Source organism: Falco peregrinus, chromosome 11 (genome assembly GCF_023634155.1).
Source record: "Falco peregrinus isolate bFalPer1 chromosome 11, bFalPer1.pri, whole genome shotgun sequence".
NCBI lineage: Eukaryota > Metazoa > Chordata > Aves > Falconiformes > Falconidae > Falco > Falco peregrinus.
This window is the reverse complement of record NC_073731.1, coordinates 33,263,817-33,283,617: the sequence shown is the minus strand read 5'-3', so window position 1 is coordinate 33,283,617 and position 19,801 is coordinate 33,263,817. Positions and strand designations below refer to the sequence as shown.

Below are 19,801 nucleotides of genomic sequence, written 5' to 3'. Positions count from 1 at the left end.
CCCGTGCGGCCACCACCCCACCCCCCCCCGGCGCTGCGGTGGTACGGCCCGCCCCGCCATGGAGCAGGAGCAGGCCGCGGCCCCGGCGCCAGCCCTGGCCGAGGTGCTGCGGCTGGTGCAGAGCGGCCACGAACCGCCGGGCGTGCGGCGGCCCCACGTCTCGCCCACGGGGGACAGCCCCACGGCCTCCCGCCTGCCGCCCCCCCCCCAAGCCCTGGGAGCGGCCCCACACAGGTGACGTAGAAACGTACAAAAAACTTTTAACAAGAAGCGTAAGGGGGGAGGGGCCATCAACCACCGGCGAGTCGCAGGGCGCCTAGCCCGCAGCGCCGGCTGCAGCCAGACCCCCGCCTTCCTCTCCTCCTCCAGGCAGAGGAACGCACCACGGCCACTGTCCGGCTGCCGCGGCGTGCTGGGCTCCGCGGCACCGACCGCGCCCAGGGCGGCCCCGGCTCGGCCTCCTGTGTCCTGCGGCCAAAGCTGCGGCCTCCTGCAGCAGAGCCTTGGGCCTTCCTCGTGAGTCTCAAGCTTATGTCTTGAAATAAAGCAAACAAAATATGTCCAATCACTTTTAACACGTATCCATCATTAAGGCATACGTTTCACAAGGATTTTTCTTCAAAACAATCTTCTTTTTTTCATCATTTCCAGCATTCGTTTCATGCTGGCTCATGACCTCTTCATCTTTGCAGCTGCAGCCAGTGCTCTGAGAACAAAGAACCCCCACCACTCGACCCAGCAGCCCCGTGGGAACAGTGATACTGCTTGATTTCCATACGCCACATCTCAACAGCTAATGATACTTTCAGGAAGTGCAAACAAACTTCAACAGAGCCACATTTCCTCACTGTTCAGCTTGGAAACAACCCTGTCTCAAATACAAAACGTAAAATTAATCTTGCAAACGTTCAAAGAACCTGAGAACTGACTTAAAGGTTGAAACCCGCAGGGGGCAAAAGCAGGGCTGACACATGCCTCTTCCTTCGCAGCATCATCACCACTGTGCTCAAGGACTACTCCACATTGAGCTTTGTTTTTATGTTCATGGCTGCCAGCTCTGCCACAAAGTAACGGAAGACGTGGGGCACAGGGACAACTTCTATGGTATCCACCTTGTTGCAGACAGAGCAGGAATACCTCCTGTTGCTTGTCACAGAGGAGGAGTGCGGTGGTTTCTCCAGCACAGGAGAAGTCATGCTGCCACAGCTCATGCAGACATAGGCTATGGAGCCATCAGAGCAGTTGAACAGGCGGTCTTGCAGCAAGAAAGATGTGCCATGAGCCAGCAAAGCATCACGCTCCATCTCGCCAAAGCGAATCCCACCTTCCACATTCCTCCCCTTGATAGGCTGGTTGGTGACAGCGTCTCGGGGCCCTGTTGTCCTCACCTGGAACTTGTCTGAGACCATGTGGCGCAGGCGCTGATAATACACCACTCCCACAAAGATCTCTGCCTCCAGCTCCAGGCCACTGATGCCACTGTACATCTTTTCCGTCCCAAAGAAGTTATAACCTGCGCTCACTAAAGTCTCACCAAAATATTTCAAAGCCGAGTTCTTCTCCGTGAAGGTGAAGGGAGTGGCATCATAGGCAACGCCATGCAGTGCCGCTGACTTTCCCGCCATGCTCTCGATTAACATCCCAATGGTCATGCGGGAGGGAAAGCCGTGAGGGTTGAAGAGGATGTCTGGCACTATCCCATTCTCTGTGAACGGCATATCCTCAGCTGGCCAGAGCTGGCTCAGGATACCTTTCTGCCCATGACGGCTGGCAAATTTGTCTCCAACAGTTGGGTTTCGGGGAACCCTCACAGTGATGCAAGCCTTCTTGAATTTCCCAGTGCCACGGTCATTACTGCATAACCTGATGTTGTCTACAATGCCAACTTCCTTATTCCTGTGTAGGTGGAGAAACAATCACAGCAAAGGTGTCAGATGTGCTTTTATCTAGGAAAAGCAAATGAAGGAAAAGAAAACAAACGGCTTCCCAAGTCTCATAAAATGCCTTGGGACAGCTGGGGACACCACCATTCTTGAAAAGTACTATTCAGTAGTGAAGGAAATCAGACTGCATAAGAGTTAGAGCAAGGAAGAAGTACCCTGGCATCACACAAGTACCATTCATCTGCTTTTTCTAATACTAGAAGCATAGCTGCAGGTGATCAGGTAATGTGCCACCCATGATTTAAAATAAAGCTCATTTAAACCACGTTCATCTGTATCACAGTTTTAACTGGGAGACTGCACCCCAGTGCCATTTGTTTGTGTTAAGGCAGCAGTCCCTCTCCCTACCCCCAAGAAATTTTCACCATCTTTGTGGGATATAAAAATGAAGAACTGGGTTCAGTGGAAAGCAAAGAGGAGAGTTCAGAGCAGGAAGAGAAGGCAAAGTGTGAGCTGAGAGGGCTTTGCCAACAAGTTCAGGGTGTGCTGCTTCTCCAGGTGAACCCTCACCCTGATGTTCCATGTGCCCGGTGTCTGCTGCAGGATTTACTGTTGTTACAGAACTTCCAGCCCAAACTCTCCACTCATTTTGGAGATGACAGCTAAGGAATAAATACTCTTTGTCCCATGTTAAGACAAGATTACTCTTCTCCTTTGAAGTCCTAATAAACAGTGTTTGCAGAAGGCCTATACCTAAGTTTAGCTTCTATTTCAAAGCTATTATTTTGCTGTGTTGAAATGCAACCAGGGTACAGGCCATCACCAGAAAAAAACAGAAATACCCCTACAACCGTGCTGAAGCCAAAGCCTCTGTCCTCTCTCTCCTCCAAGCCACACGTAAGATCTAGCAGTGTCTGCAGCACTTAGGACAGTAGGGAGAACTCCCTCTTAAGGGCCCAGGGTCTCTTGGCAAACTGGGGGCAGCAGCCGACACTGAGAGCTGGGAACCTTGTCTCTCTGTAGGAACCGAAATAATTATCTTATTTGGACCATCAATAAACAAAAGCTCAATGGCACAGCAGTAAAATGGTTCTCTAGATAAGGAACCTGAACTAAAGCTGGGCTGGCATGAGATAGCTAGGAAACAGGAGCGTGAGGTGGGAGAGCCAAAGAGGGTTCCACAAGTGCAAGGACAGGGCTGAGCTTACAGATCCCCACCACCATGTGCCCAGTCTCTTTGCCATGTTCTGTCACCACGACGACTAATTCTATGAGTCCACAGCAGTCTCCTCAGGACAGCTAAGGCACCACTTATCACAAACAAACCTTCCCAGTAATGCCAATTACTGCGTTACTCAAGTGCTCCTCAAACTACACAGTGTTATCCTCACTCTATCAATGCTGTAGAGAGACACAGACAAAGCCTAAAGTTGTACAGATGACTGGGAGCACAGGATGCATTTAAATATATCAGGTTTTGTCAATGTTTTTGCTTCCCTTCCCTGAAAGAATTAAGAGCATTTTAATGAAAGCCTCAGCAGCCTTCTCTCTTTCAACTGAAGTTAAAAAATCTTGCAAAACTTTGCCCCAAAATATCCCAGGGGGAGGGAAGGGTGTAGTTAACACGTTTTAATCTAGCGGTTTGGAAGCTGCAGTGTTAATAAAAATTGTATTTGAACCCCTAAGCCTGTAACAACTTTTATTACAAGGTTTTCTGGCAAGTCTCTGGGACCAGACACTTCAGTTTGGGTTTCTGTTTGGTGTTTCTTTGGGTTTTTTCAGGCAGAACACCTTATGTGAGTCAATTAACAAAAAGCTACAGAAAAGGACTGTGGGGCATGTGCAGAGGAACAGTCCTTGGGAGGCAGCAAGATATTTCTGCAAGTTTTGTCTTTTTACTGGCCTCACATTTTCCTCCTGGGAGAAGTCAGGCTCTGCAGCACACATTGGCTTAGAGAAAAGCCATGATACACACACAGGAGTCACCTGCAACATGAACTTCATGCTCCCTCTGTCAAGACATGGACAGTATTGTGAGAAGGAAAGGGAACACCTAGAGGAAAACACACTGAAGCTCATCAGGGCCAGGAGCTCTCAAGACTGCTCACCACCAAGCATGCAGGGCCAAGAGGGACAAGCTGTACTTACGGATAGTAGATAGTGAAGGTCTCCCCTGTGTTGAGGTTCATGTAGCTGTAGAAAGGGTCCCCAGGCTGTAGGAGAGAGCCAACAAAAGGCAGTCCATCAGCATCCAACTTCTCTGTAACATTCGGATCACCGAGCCTGACGCCAAATACTAAATTGTCGCCTGTCCTGCTGGCTTTAAGGGAAAGGTCAATGCTCTCCATCTTGATAACGCTTCCATAAGCAAACCCTCTCTGCCAGGAAGTTTTGTTCACAATCTAAAAAGAAGAAACAAAGGCCTGTTAAACGCTTGCTAATAACTTCAACAAAGACAGCATTGACATTCCAATCCCATGTGTACCTTTTCAACATTGCCTTCCTAAACAAAGCCTCCCAGCAAGTCACTGGTCCAAATGGCCCACATCTCTTGTAACCCCAGTATTTGTCAATGCTGGAAGCCCTGCTGCTGCCTTGCATAAGGGAGGGAGCTCTGCTCTACTCTCAGTACACCCAGCACTACCTGTGCAAAAACTCTTAACTGCTGTTGCTCCTGTATCTGCCCTAACAGGCTCTGTGGACTAGCAGAAGCAGAAAATGGTCTCTGCTCAGCTAGGTACCACTCTTCTTCCCAGTCCTCCACACCAAACTCCTTTAGAGGACAGCAGGCTCTGTTCTGGTGGCTTACCATTGCATCTTCCATGTCATAGCCGCTGTAGGAGATGACAGCCACAATTGAATTGGTGCCGATCGGGTAGCTGTCCATACCATAATAGTCATACATGCTGGGCCGCACCAGAGGGCTCTGGGGAGTGTGAAGGTGGTACAGCTTGTTATCTGAGCGATCCTTGTAGTTATAAACTGGAAACCCCATGGTTTGCTTTCCTATAAAGAAAGACAGAAAGTTGCATTTATTCAGGATCAATTCAAAGTACATCTGTGTTTCATCCTCTGTGTACCTTGTTAAGAAGAAAGCGGAAGAACAGTTTAGAGGGATTATTGATCTTAAACCCCTTGGAATTTAGTAGTTGTCCTAGTCCAGCTACAAAAGTTTCTAAGAACCACATTACTCAACTCCTTTCACGGCATTTCATAAAGGACTATTTGTAATTTTGTGTCTTCTCTGCAATTTCAAAATCTTCAATCAGGTTGGTATAGTGGTTTTTGGTTTGTTTGGGTTTCTTTTTGTTGCTGTTGGTTGGGGGGCTTTTGTCTCCTCTCCCCAGAGCTTCCCATAGTGAGACACACCTTACTTATTTCCAGGCCAAAAAGTATTTGCTGCTGCAGTATCAATGTATTGACAAGGAAAACAAGTTTTAAACAGTCATGTTGGTACTTTCAGAAAGGTATGAAAAAGTGGTAGTGTTTTAAGGACATCTTTCTGATAATATTGCCAGAAATTTAATCTGCTAGCAATGGTACTGAGGAAATGAGAGCTGCTCTCGAAATCCCTACCTACACACTTAGCATGATTTTTTTTTTTTTTTTTTTACAAAAAATAAGCTTGTTGCACATCACTTGCACCCCAGCAGATTGAAACCCCACTAAATACCCTATCCCAGCTTCTTTCAGACACCAAATAAATCAATTTAAATCTTTCTCAAATAGTTGTCAGAACCTCCCCCCACCCCTCTCCCGCTGCCACAGTGCTGTATTACTCTCTTGCTACAGATGCCAAGCAAGTGTCCTCTCAACAGCTGCACTGTCAAAGACTGCAGCCACTCACTGAAAACAGGTGGCAAGGAAACCTCACACTAACTACTGCAGAGCATCTACTGTAGCTGCTGGTTAGAAGTAGGTTAACCTCTGTCAGTTGTGGGGGATGAGAGGACTGTTGGTAGCACAGCTGTCAGACACAAGCAGCTGGTGCCATGCCCTTCACTTGTCTATACGATCAACAACATCAAATTAAGAAAAAAAAACAAACAAAACTTACTTTAGTAACATGAGTGCAATGACCTAGAACTGCCCACTGGAAGGCAGCCAGGATGATGAACTTCATTTACTTTGCCATAAAAAAAATAGCTGTTCAGAAATGTCAGTGTTGAAACGACGACTGGAAAGAGCCGTTATTTGGGAATGCAGGAAGACACAAGAGAATTTTTTGCCCCCCCCCCCCCCCTCTTCCTTCTTGCCCACGGACTTGTAGCACCTAATAAGTAAATATTTTAAGTACTACAGCACTTACCCATCTGGCACTGGTACATGTTTCTTGGACTTTGGTTGTGGTCAGAGAATGGGATGAGATTGGCCACCACGCTCAGAATGCTGTGAGGGAAGAGCTCCTGGTGAGTGGTCACTTTGGGTTCCACCTCTGACTCCAGCGAGGCCACATTCATGAAGATCTGCAAGCATCAAATGGGACAATGCTCACTTGCTTCCTTCTTTTAAAGGGAAGGAAGCAAAACAAAGCTGCCTCCATGTCTTTTTTTATTCATTTCAGTTTTAGCTGTGGTTGTTGCCTTCACCTTAGTGAATTAGCAGGCAAGAAAAATATCAGACAGCTATTAAACTACTTATCACAATCACTGACCAACTGCAAGGAAAGCAAGCATGGGAATACAAAAACTCCTTCCTGTCTCCTGTTTTGATTGTTCCAAATGGCCAATTTCTCTGGCAAGCCAGTGCTTGGCTGCCCGCAGCCAATTTGGAGAACACAATGTAACAGAGGTGAGACCATACACACAAGACAGCAATCCTTCACCTTAAAAGCTTTGCAAAGTTAGTACTGAGAAAGCAGCTTTCAGTATTTCAAAAAGATCCCTACAATCCATCTAAGGCATGGAAACCAATTAGCACAAGGTGAGAAAACCCTTTGGCCACCTATTCTAGTTGTTCAACACAAGCTCCCTATGTCCAACCCTCAGCTGCTTTCACAAATATTTCACAAAAAACCCTACATTGTTTTTGATGCCAGGTACATCTGTAATAGTCAGCACTTTATAAAAGAAACAGGCAAACCCCACCTGTTCCAGAGTACCGATCCATTCAGTCCTTCCATAGAACAGGTTTCTGACAGGCCGCACCATCCGGCAAGGGGTAGTAAAAATGAACAACCCAGGATAGAGGCTGGGTTTTCCCGTCATTGGGATAAGGACCACTTCTGCCCGTGCAGGAAACCTCTTCTCTTGTGTTATCTGTTTGTAAAAAGAAATACCGATTTAGAAACAGAAACCAACACTGGTTTAGTTAAGCTGAATCCAACACAATGAAAACATCAACCAAAGGTGTAGCTACTAATATAAAATGCCAGAGAACATTTAAAAATACTTCTAGAAAAGTCTCCACCAAAGAAAGGACTGAATAAGTCTATCTTACCTTTTTCAAGAAAAAACGACTTCATAAACCAGCAGACCAAACATATGGATATAAGCAAGAAAAACAGAAACGCCCACTCCAACACTAGCATACAGTCAAAGATAACTTACTGGTTCAGATAAAAAAAAACCACCCAACAAATTAATGGAAGTTTTAAAATACAATTCCAAACATGCCTATTTTTGACCACTGCATATTGAGGTTGTTTAGCTAGGAAACATTTTAGACCAGACAACCTTGAAACGGCGAAGGGTTTCTGCAATCTCAGGAGCCAACTCCCGCTCCACCCAGCCCACTACAGAGCCGTCCAGCACAACTCTGTAACACTCTGTGTAAGGCTTGCTTGGAGTTGCATCGATGGGGGTGACACCTGTAAGAGGGGGTCAGTAGAAGGAACAGTCAAAAAAGCAAAGAAAACACAGAAGTCATTTCTGCAGGAAGACTCAATCCACACCAAAAAGCTTTCCAAGACATCAAAAAATTTCAGATTGACAGGGCAAAGCTGTAGATCACTTAGTGGAAAATACGAAGCATGCACCACTAAGAATGCCATTTCCCTCACTTTTCTGACTGAATAAGGACTCCCATTACTGTGGTAATCACAAGTGAGCTGCAGTTTAATTCAAGTCATCAGCAGCATTAGAAAGTCACTGCTTGGTCCAATTTCTTAGAGCTTGTACTGTGCAATCCCTTGTGCTTAAGTGAACATCTTCACTCTACAGCACAAAGCTAAGGGAGATTTACACTGAACTTTATGGTCTCCAAAAGGCTGACACACCTGTAGAAGCAAGGTGCTACATACCACTAAGCAGAAGCACAGCAAGTACAGGTTTAACTCGATTTCACCTTCTCAACAGTGTACAGTGATGGTATCTGGAGAACCTTGCCCAGATACAAGTTTGCAGGGCAGAAAGGTGAAGACTGCTTTGTTCAGTGATCAAGCCAGTAAAACATACCAAGGGAACATAACAAGGGTGGAATGTCTGTCACAGGTGCCATCTCTGTCACTATTTCACACACAGCTGTCATGTGGTTCATCAGACCGCAGGGTTCTCCATCTGGGGTGTCCACAGGGCACAGGAACCCCCAGGATTCAGGCAGCAGCTTGCGGACAGTTGTAGTTCTCATTTGGGAAAATGCTGCCCCTCTGTGTATGCAGCGGAAGTGGGAAAGGTAACGAATGAAATTTAGCTTGTCACCCACCACACACAGACCACTGTCCTGTAACATGCCCAGGCCTGGGGAACAAAATGGAAATTTTATGTCAGGATGTCATTCAGCTGTAACAAATTAAGTATGATGTTATAAGGCAGTTCCTTATTTTTCACTGACAAGCCCTAAAGATGCTTACACAGGACGCCGACAACAGAAAGCACTTGTGCTGTTGCTCGTGCACAGGCAACTCTGTGTCCTGTAAGAGGCCCAGAGACTGAATTACAAGCTATTGCTTAAAATCCAGCTCCTTTTAGAAACACGTGAAAGTCATTCCCAGTGCAGTGACTTGGGGATTTGCAGCTGGTACTTTTTACTGAAGGTCTATGGCCTTCTGATTTCATTGCATTTTCTAGTCAACATTCCATTACATCACCACACTAGGCACTTCAGGGAAGCACCAGGTGAATTTGAAATTACATTAGTGAAGGCATTTCTCTCCATTTAAGATCACATGACCAGTGGGGCTGTCCTGACACATAAATGCCCCTTCTCTGTCTTACACTGCACCTTTTATGAAGAAATAAGTCTTTGGAGGAAAAAAATATGGTTGTTGTTTTAGACAATGCTAAATTTAGTTTCAACTGTTTATCTGAGTAGAGGCTTTGCTTTAATAGCTAACCTGTTTACACCATGCATACAGTCTATGCCTGAGGAGAAATCTTGCCTTTCTCTTCAACTATTCCTTTGCTCAAACCACTTTCACTAATTCAGTTATGCCTGCATAAAAGCAGCTGTTTTCAGTTAAGAGCTCAGTTTTATGTTGTCTCTCATCCTGTTTAGCAGGAAAAAAAAAAGGCTTCTTCAGCCTGAAGATTTACCCGTTTTAGATCGCAGGTTACCAGTTGCCAGAAGATATTCAAATGGCTTGGTAAAGTCTGTTGCCAGGCCGAATGCCTTCACCAAGCTGTCTGCATTTATGCTGATATCTGCCTTTTCTGTTTTTTTCTCCAAAACAAACTTAACAGATTGAAGCCAGCTTTCAAGCCTCTCCTATGGTTTAAAAGTGAGAGATTTAAATTTAAAACAGGAAAATAAAAGCTCAAGGTAAAACTTCAGATCAGTTGGATGTGCTACAGAAATCCTCTGAAATCAGCAGGATGGACAACTTTTAGCGAGCTGAAAGTTCCAGCTGTTTCCCACACCAACTTCATTTTATCAAAACACTTCACACCAACACAGACTTGTACAGAAAAACCCCATCCAACAACTTAGTAATCAATCCCACCCAGACTAGTGACGAGCCTGGCAAACAAAGTACAATAACAGAATTTCATAAACAAAACCAAAACCAGAAACTGTACTATAATCTGACCGCAAGAATAACTCTACTGATCAGCCTGCTAAATACAGTGATGAAGTAAACCCAAATTATTAAGTAAGTTTAGATACCAAAACTTGAAGGCCATGGACACACAGTACTCAGATGTTGCTGAGATAATGGACTGGATTTTCATTTAAACTGTAGTTTGATCACTGCTGTGATCTTTGATACTATATAGAAACAGGGAAAAGGACATAAGTTAGCCAAGAATGCTTTGAACTCTTAGTAAAAATCTACTCTATACAGCCACACTGTGTCTAACTGTATGCTCTATAGTCTATGTAGGATCTTTACATTCAAAAAGGGGCTGTTAACTCACTCCCTCTGCTGATCTGACAGGCCCAGGCAGGAAAGCAGCCTTACCTGGTTCCTGGCGGCAGTTCCATATAGGGCTAAAATGCTTCACAGAACTCACTATTTTATTTCTAAACTCACTGAAACCACTCAAGTATTAGAGAGGTTTTAGTACCCTTTCAGAAAAACAATGCTAAAGAAAATTTCAGCTAAACCAGAAAAGAACAGTTAAAAAAAAATATCTAATAACTCAGAGAAGTATCTTTACTTAGGGATGGGAACTACTGCTTCACAACAATTTTCATGGGATAGGCAAGCTTCTGAACAGGAATACCTTCCTCCTGGCAACCTGCAATGACGAATCCCTAGAAATAAACTGAATTCAAATTGAATTGGAAGAGAACAGGAAACTGCCTTTTTACATCACCGGTGATACATTAACTCTGTAAGTCAGAAGCATGCTATCAACTTCTTGATCGATAAAGGAATTTAAAGATGGAAGAGCGACGACATCATGAATCATCACTTTTGGAAGATGGGGGGTGTGGGTGGGGAGCAGTTATTGTCTTACATGGCCATGTGAAACAGCAGCAATACCACAGGCAGGTCTCCACCACTCCCATATCAATCAATACAACAGAAGTACGCTCTTTCCAAACCTTCTTCAAACACCAGAAGGATTCATATTCCTCCTTCCTGAGACTCCCACCCTGAATGGGGCACTTTCATTTGCTCTGGAAGGCTATGAAGCTCTGTATTCCAGGTTCCAGGTTTTGTACAGGCTGTTCTTCAGCATATTCAGCACCCTACACTGAGACAGCCAAGCCTTCCTCAACTACACTGCCTGGTCAGACTACATCCAGCATGCTCTCAGCCTTCATAGCACACCCAGGCTGCCCAGCCTGGCCTCCAGACTTCTCCTGTCCCCATGGTCACTGTGGGGTCAGGACTGGACAACCAATACATTCACAGGTTTAAACCCCACAAGACCTTACCTTTAAGAACATAAGGAAAAGCTGTCCTGGGGTAAGCACTTCTTGATTCATCAGACTGTCTGGGTTATCCTCCATGCACTCCCCTTTGGCAAAAGCATACAGCTTCCGGGTCATCATACAGAGCAGGTAGAATTTTTCAGTTCTGTCTGTCAGGTGTATGCAGATACACTTGCTGGAGGAAGAAAGGAGGACAGCTAACATTGTCTCTTCATGCTAGCAGTTCTTCAAGTTTTTCCTAAGTAATTTTTTTTTTTTTTTTTTGCTAAAAAGCCTGACAAGGCACAGGCTTTTCCAGTTGCCCTTAGAAGAAAATTTCAAGAAATAATAATAAAACCCCCACAAATCCAGAGATGGAGCTGAAAACCAATCAACTTGCCTTTTAAGGGGCTAGTTTTATTAGGGATATACCTGGATGATTAGATGAAAATGAACCTTGTGGAAGACTGATTTTACACACCCTGACGTCAGATGTCCTTGTAAGTACAGTTCATGTAAACAGGTATTTAAGTTAGGACCAGTCAACAGCTGGGGTCTGCATGTTATTTTACAGTAGCTGTGACACCAAACACACACAGGCACATATCCACATACGTGCACCCCACCCCGAATCTGAGCTGCAAAACACTTCTGTCAACGCTATCAGTGTCCTGCTGCAGAAAACCCAAATGCCCACTGCTATCAACCCATGTGTGGAAAACTTTGGGCTGAACACCACTCTAGCATAAGCAAAAAGGCAAGCCCCACCTAATTCTCACTAAAGCTGATCCAGTGCTGCCCAAGATGCTTGAGATCACTTGCACTCCAAGACACAATAGTCTTGTGTCAGCACTCAGAGATTGTTACAGCTTTTCACTTCTGCCCTACGTCGCCCTCTACTGAAGCCTTCGCAACGAAAATCGGAGCGATTCCAACTTTCCTGAAAGTACCCATTCACATCCTAGGTACAACGTTCTGTGCTTCCAGCTGGTCTATGGACTTTTAAGTGGCCCTCTGAGGCACATGCAGGCCGACCTTGTGTTTCCAGCAACCTGACCACTCCCTATGTACTCGAGGACCTGGGAACCCCAAATGATCCTTTTCCTGTGCTAAAAATCCTCTTAAAGAGCAAACACATAATTTACTAGGAAAATAAATTTAGTTGAATGCCTGTCACACCAACAGTCTCAAAGCCAGCTCTTCCTTCCTTTCTAACTTATTCCATGGAAGAAGCAAGATTTTACAGCATCTAATTACCATTTTAAAAGATAAATGTAATTCTTGTCATAGCTGCCAATGACTGTGTGACACTAATAAAGTGTTGCAAATTGCAGTGCTTCTGTTCAACGGCCTCAAGCAGTCACAGACCTAGTTTTAACCTTCTCTTTTTAAATATTCTTATTTATCATCAAATACATCAGAAAATCGTATCTAAATAGCAAGTGACACCTGAAATCATTTTGGGGATACCTGTATCAACCCACTAAAACACCTATTTCTGAACACCACAAACAGACTATCGGAACAACCTGGAGTCTTATCAGAAACTGTCCCTGGCTATTGTTCTATAAATGCATGTGAAAACCGTAACAAAGCCTGATGCCATACGGCAGAGCACTCTTAAACCTGCCTATAATTTCAATATACACTGAATCACATGCTCCTACATGCATACATACATACTTCAAAATGAAATCTGCCACCTGTTCATTGCTGTACCACTCAGGAAGGTTAAGTTTTACTCTGAAGCTCCTTCCCAGGTATTCGAGGACATTCTGCTGTGTCAAACAGCCTGCATCCACTACTGCTCTCATCATCTCAGTAACGCAGTTCACATAAAAGGTGTCACTTTCCTTTTCTTTGACCAACTCTTCAAAAATCTTGTAGTCTGGGAAATTAACTAATGCCTGAAAGACAGATGTGTATCAGATCAGAAAAACATGTCATAGCAGCACCTGTCCATACAATACAGCAAAAGAACTAGGGCACCCCACTAACCTAGGTTTCCAGTCCTCTGGAAATATCTTTCCACCATGCAAATGGAAAAATACCCTGGCATTGAGGTGCTTAGAGAGTAACGCAGAGGATATTCATACCTTGATGATGATCACAAGTACTCCCAATCCAATGAGACCCTTGGAAAAAATGGAACTTGCACCCTCAAAATTTACAGGTTTCTTTTGTTTAGGTAAAAATTACTACTATCTTTACAGAATGAATTCACATGGAAACATGAATTTAATTCACCATTGTCTCAAGCTGCTACTTCTCATGAAAACCAAAAGGCAATTCAGCTCATACCTAAATCCAACATTCTTAGTTAGCTCTTTGTGTTATAATGGCTTCCTAATAGTTTTCTAATTGTCAGAGTTAAGCAAGTACTCTGTCCACCAATGACTTCTGTATTTACTGACAAATGTGCCTCAACCTTAAGTAACTATTTGTTCATTACATTTAAGCAAGCTTCAAAAAGTTCAGGAAAAATTGAAGGCTACATGAAAAACCAAGGTAGATTTCTTTATGAATGGGGGCAATGTAAGCTCAGTTCTGCTGCTTGGTAGTCATGATACAAACAATCTGGAAGCAGCCTGAGCACATGCTGCCTCTTGTACAATAGAGAGCACTGGGATGACCACACAGCAAGAAGACACCAGAATTACAGCCAGAACAGAAGCCACAGCAGGACCTGGATGGGCCACAGGAAACAAGTACAGTGACGCAGGGGGAGGGTGGATGCTAACCCACCATGACTACTTATGGCAGAATTTGAACTTCAGACAAACAGCCTGCTTATCCTGAGATCCCATGAGCTACCAGAAAGTTAGTACAATTTCTTTGCATATTAAAACAACAGCTAATCAGCTACTTTTGGCAACTACTTTCGCTGAAACAGAAGTTAAAGAAAAGCATTCAAGGAAAAGTGAAATGCATTCTGCAACAGCAATGTGAATACAGCAGGCTGAAAGATACAAATTCACCAAGGTCGATCTACACGATGCTTCCATCATGTAGCCACTGATTTGCTCTAACAATTTGCTGCTGTAGCTGAAATACACTGAAGTGCTCTGCATCTGCCACCAGAGAAAGCATGCTTTTACATGGTAATTTAAAAAGTCTTGGCTCAAGTGAAACTTTTGCCTGCTATCCAAAGAACACTTTACATCCATCAAATGTGCTCAAACAGACCCTTCCAGATCTTCACTGCTTCCAGTTCCAATCAGAAACAGCATTCTATTTTTCTCCTTACAAACAAACAAAAAAAAAATCCATTCACTGTTTACTTTCAGATGGGACAACCTGACTTCAATCATTAATGTTTTTCACTCACCAAACACTCAAGCTGTCATCCTGATCTTTCACATTAGGTGACAAACATTTATATCCTCCAAGAGCTATTCATCCAGAGCCTTTATCAGCAAAAAGCCATGAAACCCATGCGTAACTCTCCCCTCCTCTCCTGACTCCCCCCTCCACATTCCTTTTACATTCCTGTTACATTACAGACATAAACCTGGTTTCGACTGTAGTTCTTCAGTCACTATAGGAAGGATGACTGAACATACTTAACATGGAATTAGCTTCTTCTTGTTACTTAAATAAAAATGCTTAGCAAAACTGCCGTATTTATTCAACACAGAAAGCACGAGCATTAAGTGTTTACCTTCAGAGCAAATCCCAAAGGAAGGAAGAACAACTCTTTCTGAAAAATGAAATTCAACATGACACAACCATTTTCCAAGTAGTGAAGGTTCATGTTTATTGCAGTGTGCTCATCCTTAACACAGTGCATCACTACTCCTGCAAAAATTAACACAAGCAAAGAACAACATGAGCTGTTACAAAACCAACCAGCTGCATTGCTGTGACATGTTCAAACAGGTGTGAGACAATTCATGAGAGAAACTTTGGTACTTCGTGGCTGAGAACAGGAGGTAGATAACTAGCTGCAGCATCAGTCTGCCATTTCAAATAAATCTACCAGCTCAATTCAGTTCTTAGTGGACAAATGTCACAGGACAGCCAGCACACTTGCTGAGAGGCTTGGAAGATGCATAAAGTTTTCTTGAAAAGGAAAGCCCCAGGCCCCAACTATTCTGCCTGTAACTTTAGGTTGTAAGATACAGCAACACACAAGTGCTCTTCCTAATTGTACTCCGGTCATTTTCACATCCCTGTGTTCGGGGCGGTACCCGCGTTTCCTGGTCCTGCCCCCTGCTATCCACTGCAGGACAAAGAAAAATGAAACAAATGGGACCGTTTAAACTGGCGCTGCCTTGAAATGAATTAACGTGGAATTATGGTGTGTGCTCAAGCACCACGGTCCAGTCAAAGCAGCAGCTAGTAACACCGGAGTTTAAAAACTAACTTTTCTGGCTTAATTTTAAACTCCTTTTACTTAGTGCACATGACAAAGGTATGGGTCAGCCAAGGATCTAGTTAACCTGCTTTCATGTACATTAATCTGCCATCTTGAAGTATGGATAAACAAATTCCATTAAATCAGTCCAGTTCAGAAGTTTACACTGACTTCTACTGAAGACAGGGTTTTAGTTACACCTTCCACAAACCAAAAGGTTACAGGTACTGTGAGGCCTGGAACACACCACCTCGCTCAGCATGGGCAGCTCAGACAGCTCCCACAAGGCAAGCACCTGCCTCATGCTTGCACCACCACAGCAGTGCTCACCCTGTATTTTTATATTTACTAAACCCCAGAAACATCATACAAGAACTACAGTAAAACAAACTACCAGGAGTTAGCTAGGTCACTCCTGTTTGTCCCAAGCAGTTACTAGCAGGATGCTGCAGGAAACTGTTCAGCTTACCGTACTCCGTGAAACCAGGGCCTCTGTTTTTCCATTTGTGTCTTGTCATCGCAAGAGGGAAATTTCGCCTGGGCATAATCAGCATCCTAATAACTTTTTCTAAGCCATTAATTATGAAGTAGCCTCCCATTTCCTTGCAGGAGAACAAAAATTACTTTAAACATGCTTAGAAACTCATAACCCAGCATTTAAAGAAAGAGACAAAACCGCTTGTATTATACTGTGTTATACAGTAAACACAAAAATGTAGTGTTTCAACTTGAAACACATAGCAAGACATACGTTTCAGCATTGCATTTGGAAAGGCTGCACTCCTTGCCAGTGACTATTAAGTATAAATGTAGCATAAAGTGCAAGGAAAGGGATGCATATTCCACAATTTAAAGGAAGGAAGAAAAAAACAAACCCAACAAAAAAAACCTGTGTGGTCAACTGAGTGGATTTGGAGAGCTGATGTTAACTATTTTTTTAATAAATAGTCTGAAGCTCTCATTCTGAGTTTATAAACCAGAGGGATTTTCAGTGCAGAAAATCTCCTTCTGGTCACATACAAACTTAACACTGATAAATGTATAGCTCCCCAAATGGTATGGCATTAGACACAAGGTGTTTCAGCAGCAAGTAATACCATGAATAAAGATACAAGTGGCATACTACGGGGGCAGCAATAGTACGCCACTATAGAATTTCTTTCATAGCTTGCTCACTCTTTTTGTGAGCGCAAAATACAGCACTAAATAATTCTGTACTCAGTTACCGACAGCTGACATGCTACTGGGGAGACAAGGAAAGAGCTGCCAAAGACAACGGAGAATAAAAATGTCTCTTTCAATGTCTGTTCTCTGAATCTTTGTCTCCAGATGCCCATTCACAGCAACACAGCCTCAGCTGCTGGTTAGCAGTTGAGAAATCATACACTGGAACTGCAGGTGTGAGCACGAAACGGATCCCTCTATTCAAAGACAGCTATGACTGCAGTTTTTTCAAGATGCTGTATGGAACCACCGTAAACTGGGTATGTTCAGAGAAAACAGCAAGCGGAACTTGAAACAAAATATAAATGCTCAAGTCTTGTAAAAAGAAGCTGGTCTGATACACTGCTCATGTAAAACGCAGATTTTCCTGACCCACCAAATCCCCATTACCTCTTCCTCCTCATGGTGCTGCATGAGCTCTTGCGGAGAAAGATTATAGAGATTGCACAATTTGGACTTCACCATGATTGGAATATACCCCAGGGGCTGTTTAATAGTCCCTTGTAGCTCACCATTCACCGACCAGCTAATGTCAGCCTAAAATGACACAATGCAAAGAGTGAGCAAATTAAGTCGCCCTTTTAATCTTTCCTGCTATATCAACCATACATTTAATATAACCACAACCTGTTTAACAAACTTCTGTTGCTGTAAAATGTAATAATACAAAGCAGAACTAGTAGATACATGCATAAAGATGATGCTCTGGAAAACAGTCAACGTGGGTTTACAGGTTGAAGAAAATCATACAAGCCTAGAAGAAGGTGAAGAAGCTGTTTAGTAGAGTGGAACAAAGTTGATAGAGCCTACTTTGCCTTTCAGACACTTCAACAGAGCAGTCTAAATAAAAAAAGGCAGCCACAGGATAGGAAAGGAAACCTCAGAAGTTAGTTAACAGCTAGAAGAAAAAGTGGAAGAAAACAGAAAGCGCTCAGTGAGAGGACTTCCAAACTACAAGCTTGCAGAGACCTTTCCTAAGATTTGTTCACTTAACATGTTCACAGGTAATCTGAAAAGTGAGAAAGAAAAGTGTGTGTGAAAGAAAATGATTTATCAACAGTAACAAGATCCGGCAGCACACATGCAGGAGGACTCCTTTATCGTACAAAACAAGGTAATGAAACGCACTGCAGGCATAAACAATCCTAACATTATATGCAGGATGACAGGCTTTAAAAGAGCTGCTGCCACACAGGAAAGAAACATCAGCATAGGTTAACTGAGCCTTAGGGATTACTAGGGAAGGGAAGTGTTACTGTGCCCCTCTAAATCCACAGTGCAGCCTCACACTGACACCTCTGCACAGTTCTGGTCTCCAGCTTAAGCGATAACTACAGGTACAAAGTGGCTCCCATAGCAGCAGCAGCTCAGCAGACAGGGGCCTGCTTCTCACCTTGGGGAAATGAGAAGGGCAGAAGAATCTAAGGGAGGGGTACATGGTTAAAGGCAGCTCAGTGGCAACAAGAAATGATTACACACTGCTGATTGCTGGGCAAGGGCTGGCAGCAGGAGAGACTAACCAAACCTGTCCCAGCACAAGGCAGTACCTTCTCACACAAGGCACAGCAAAATGTTTTGTTCCAACTGTTCCAAGCACTTACAACTAAACATACACTGGAAAAACTGATGGGAAAGAAAAATAAAAGCACCTCTAGCTCAGGAAAACCCCAGAGTCACTGGGGAAATGGCAGTGAACAATCTCTGACAGCTCCACTTTCATCTTCAGATAAGATGCTACACTTACAGTAGCTTTTATGACTGTTAAGTTGTAATGCTTCGGACAAAGAAGAAAAAAAAGGCTGAAATCGCAAGCAAACATTCCTTTGCACTGGGTGCCTCATGCAAACGAACAGCTCAGACACAACTGCACAACTTTAAATGAAAGCAGCAATGGCTGCGCGCTCCTTTCACGGTACAAAGGAGAACACTTGTTGGAGGTGCTTCTCCTTCTATAGGGAAATTTCAGAGCAATTCAGGATGAACATAAGATGTGAACAAGAGCGATTCACAACCGCTGACTTCCATGCGGCAGCAACACTGCTTTTGAAATCAGGGTTCCCGCAGGAGCAAGGTATGGCCTGCCATGCTCTCTGGGATGACACAGTCTCCTTCCTCGGAGCACCGCCGGGGCCCGTGTGGAGGCAGTGCGGCAGAGCGGGGCCCGGTGCGGGGCGCAGCTCCCGGGGGGCACCGGGCGGGGGGGGGGGGGTCGCTCGCCAGAGCCCGCAGGGACGCGGGAGGGGCCGTGCCCCCCAGGGCTTCCCCGCGGGGCAGGGACCGCGCGGGGCGGGCGGCAGCCGGGCACTCACCACGATGCGGCCGCGGTAGGTGCTGCGCAGGCCGCGGCACTCGGCGGGGAACACCCTGCGCTCCTGGCACAGCGCGCCGGCCGGCACGGCGGGGGGGGCGAGGGACACCCCCGCCAGAGTCAGCGTCACCCGGCTGTCCTTCAGCGCCAGCTCCAGCGGACACAGCTCCTGCAACGGCACCGGCACCGGCTGCAGCGCGGCGGGGAGCGGCGGCAGCCCACAGCCCGCAGGCCCAGGCCCACAGGCCGTGAGGCCGCAGGCCCAGGCCCGGCCCACCCCGCTTCGCCCCCCAAACCTGCACGGCGCGGTAGACGCCCTCGCTGACGGCGTAGTTGAAGGACCTGATGTGGGCACCGGCCAGGTCGCGCCGGGCCCCGCTGCTGCGCGGCGGCCGCGGCCGCAGCCGGTGGGGGTCGGGGTCCGCGCTGCGCTCCGCCATGCCCGCCCGCCGCGCGCCGCCTCACCGCGGGAAACGGCGCGAGCACTGGGGGGCGCTGGGGGGCGCTGCGGCACAAACGGCCGCGTGCGGCGAGCGCGCCTGCGCACGCTCCCCCCCCTTCCCCTCTCCCCTCCCCTCCCCCCCTCCCCTCCCCCCTCCCCCCCTCCCCTCCCCCCTCCCCCCCTCCCCTCCCCCCACCCCCCCCGCGTGCAGCCCACCCTCGCTCAGGGCCCGCCCCCCGCTGCCCGGAGCCGCCCCCCGGCCCTCCCTGCCCCACACAGCTGTGCCCCTCTTCGCTGCCACCCATCCTCTGCCCCACCACCGGCCCCAGCCGCGTCATGTCCCCCCA

General features: G+C 45.7%; 1 protein-coding gene across 1 annotated transcript; it reads right to left on the bottom strand.

Moving 5' to 3' along the window:
* Window positions 1-240: 240 nt before the first annotated feature.
* POLR1B (RNA polymerase I subunit B) lies at window positions 241-19,500 on the bottom strand. Its single transcript, XM_055815899.1, has 15 exons — window positions 19,309-19,500; window positions 19,014-19,181; window positions 17,095-17,241; window positions 15,950-16,082; window positions 14,785-14,921; window positions 12,807-13,030; window positions 11,148-11,319; window positions 9,356-9,527; window positions 8,279-8,560; window positions 7,559-7,692; window positions 6,971-7,141; window positions 6,193-6,349; window positions 4,693-4,889; window positions 4,032-4,285; window positions 241-1,896 (listed from the first exon to the last, which is right to left on the bottom strand). The coding sequence occupies exons 1-15, from the start codon at window positions 19,450-19,452 to the stop codon at window positions 1,014-1,016; spliced, it is 3,375 nt and encodes a 1,124-aa protein (XP_055671874.1). The 5' UTR covers window positions 19,453-19,500; the 3' UTR covers window positions 241-1,013.
* Window positions 19,501-19,801: the final 301 nt, after the last annotated feature.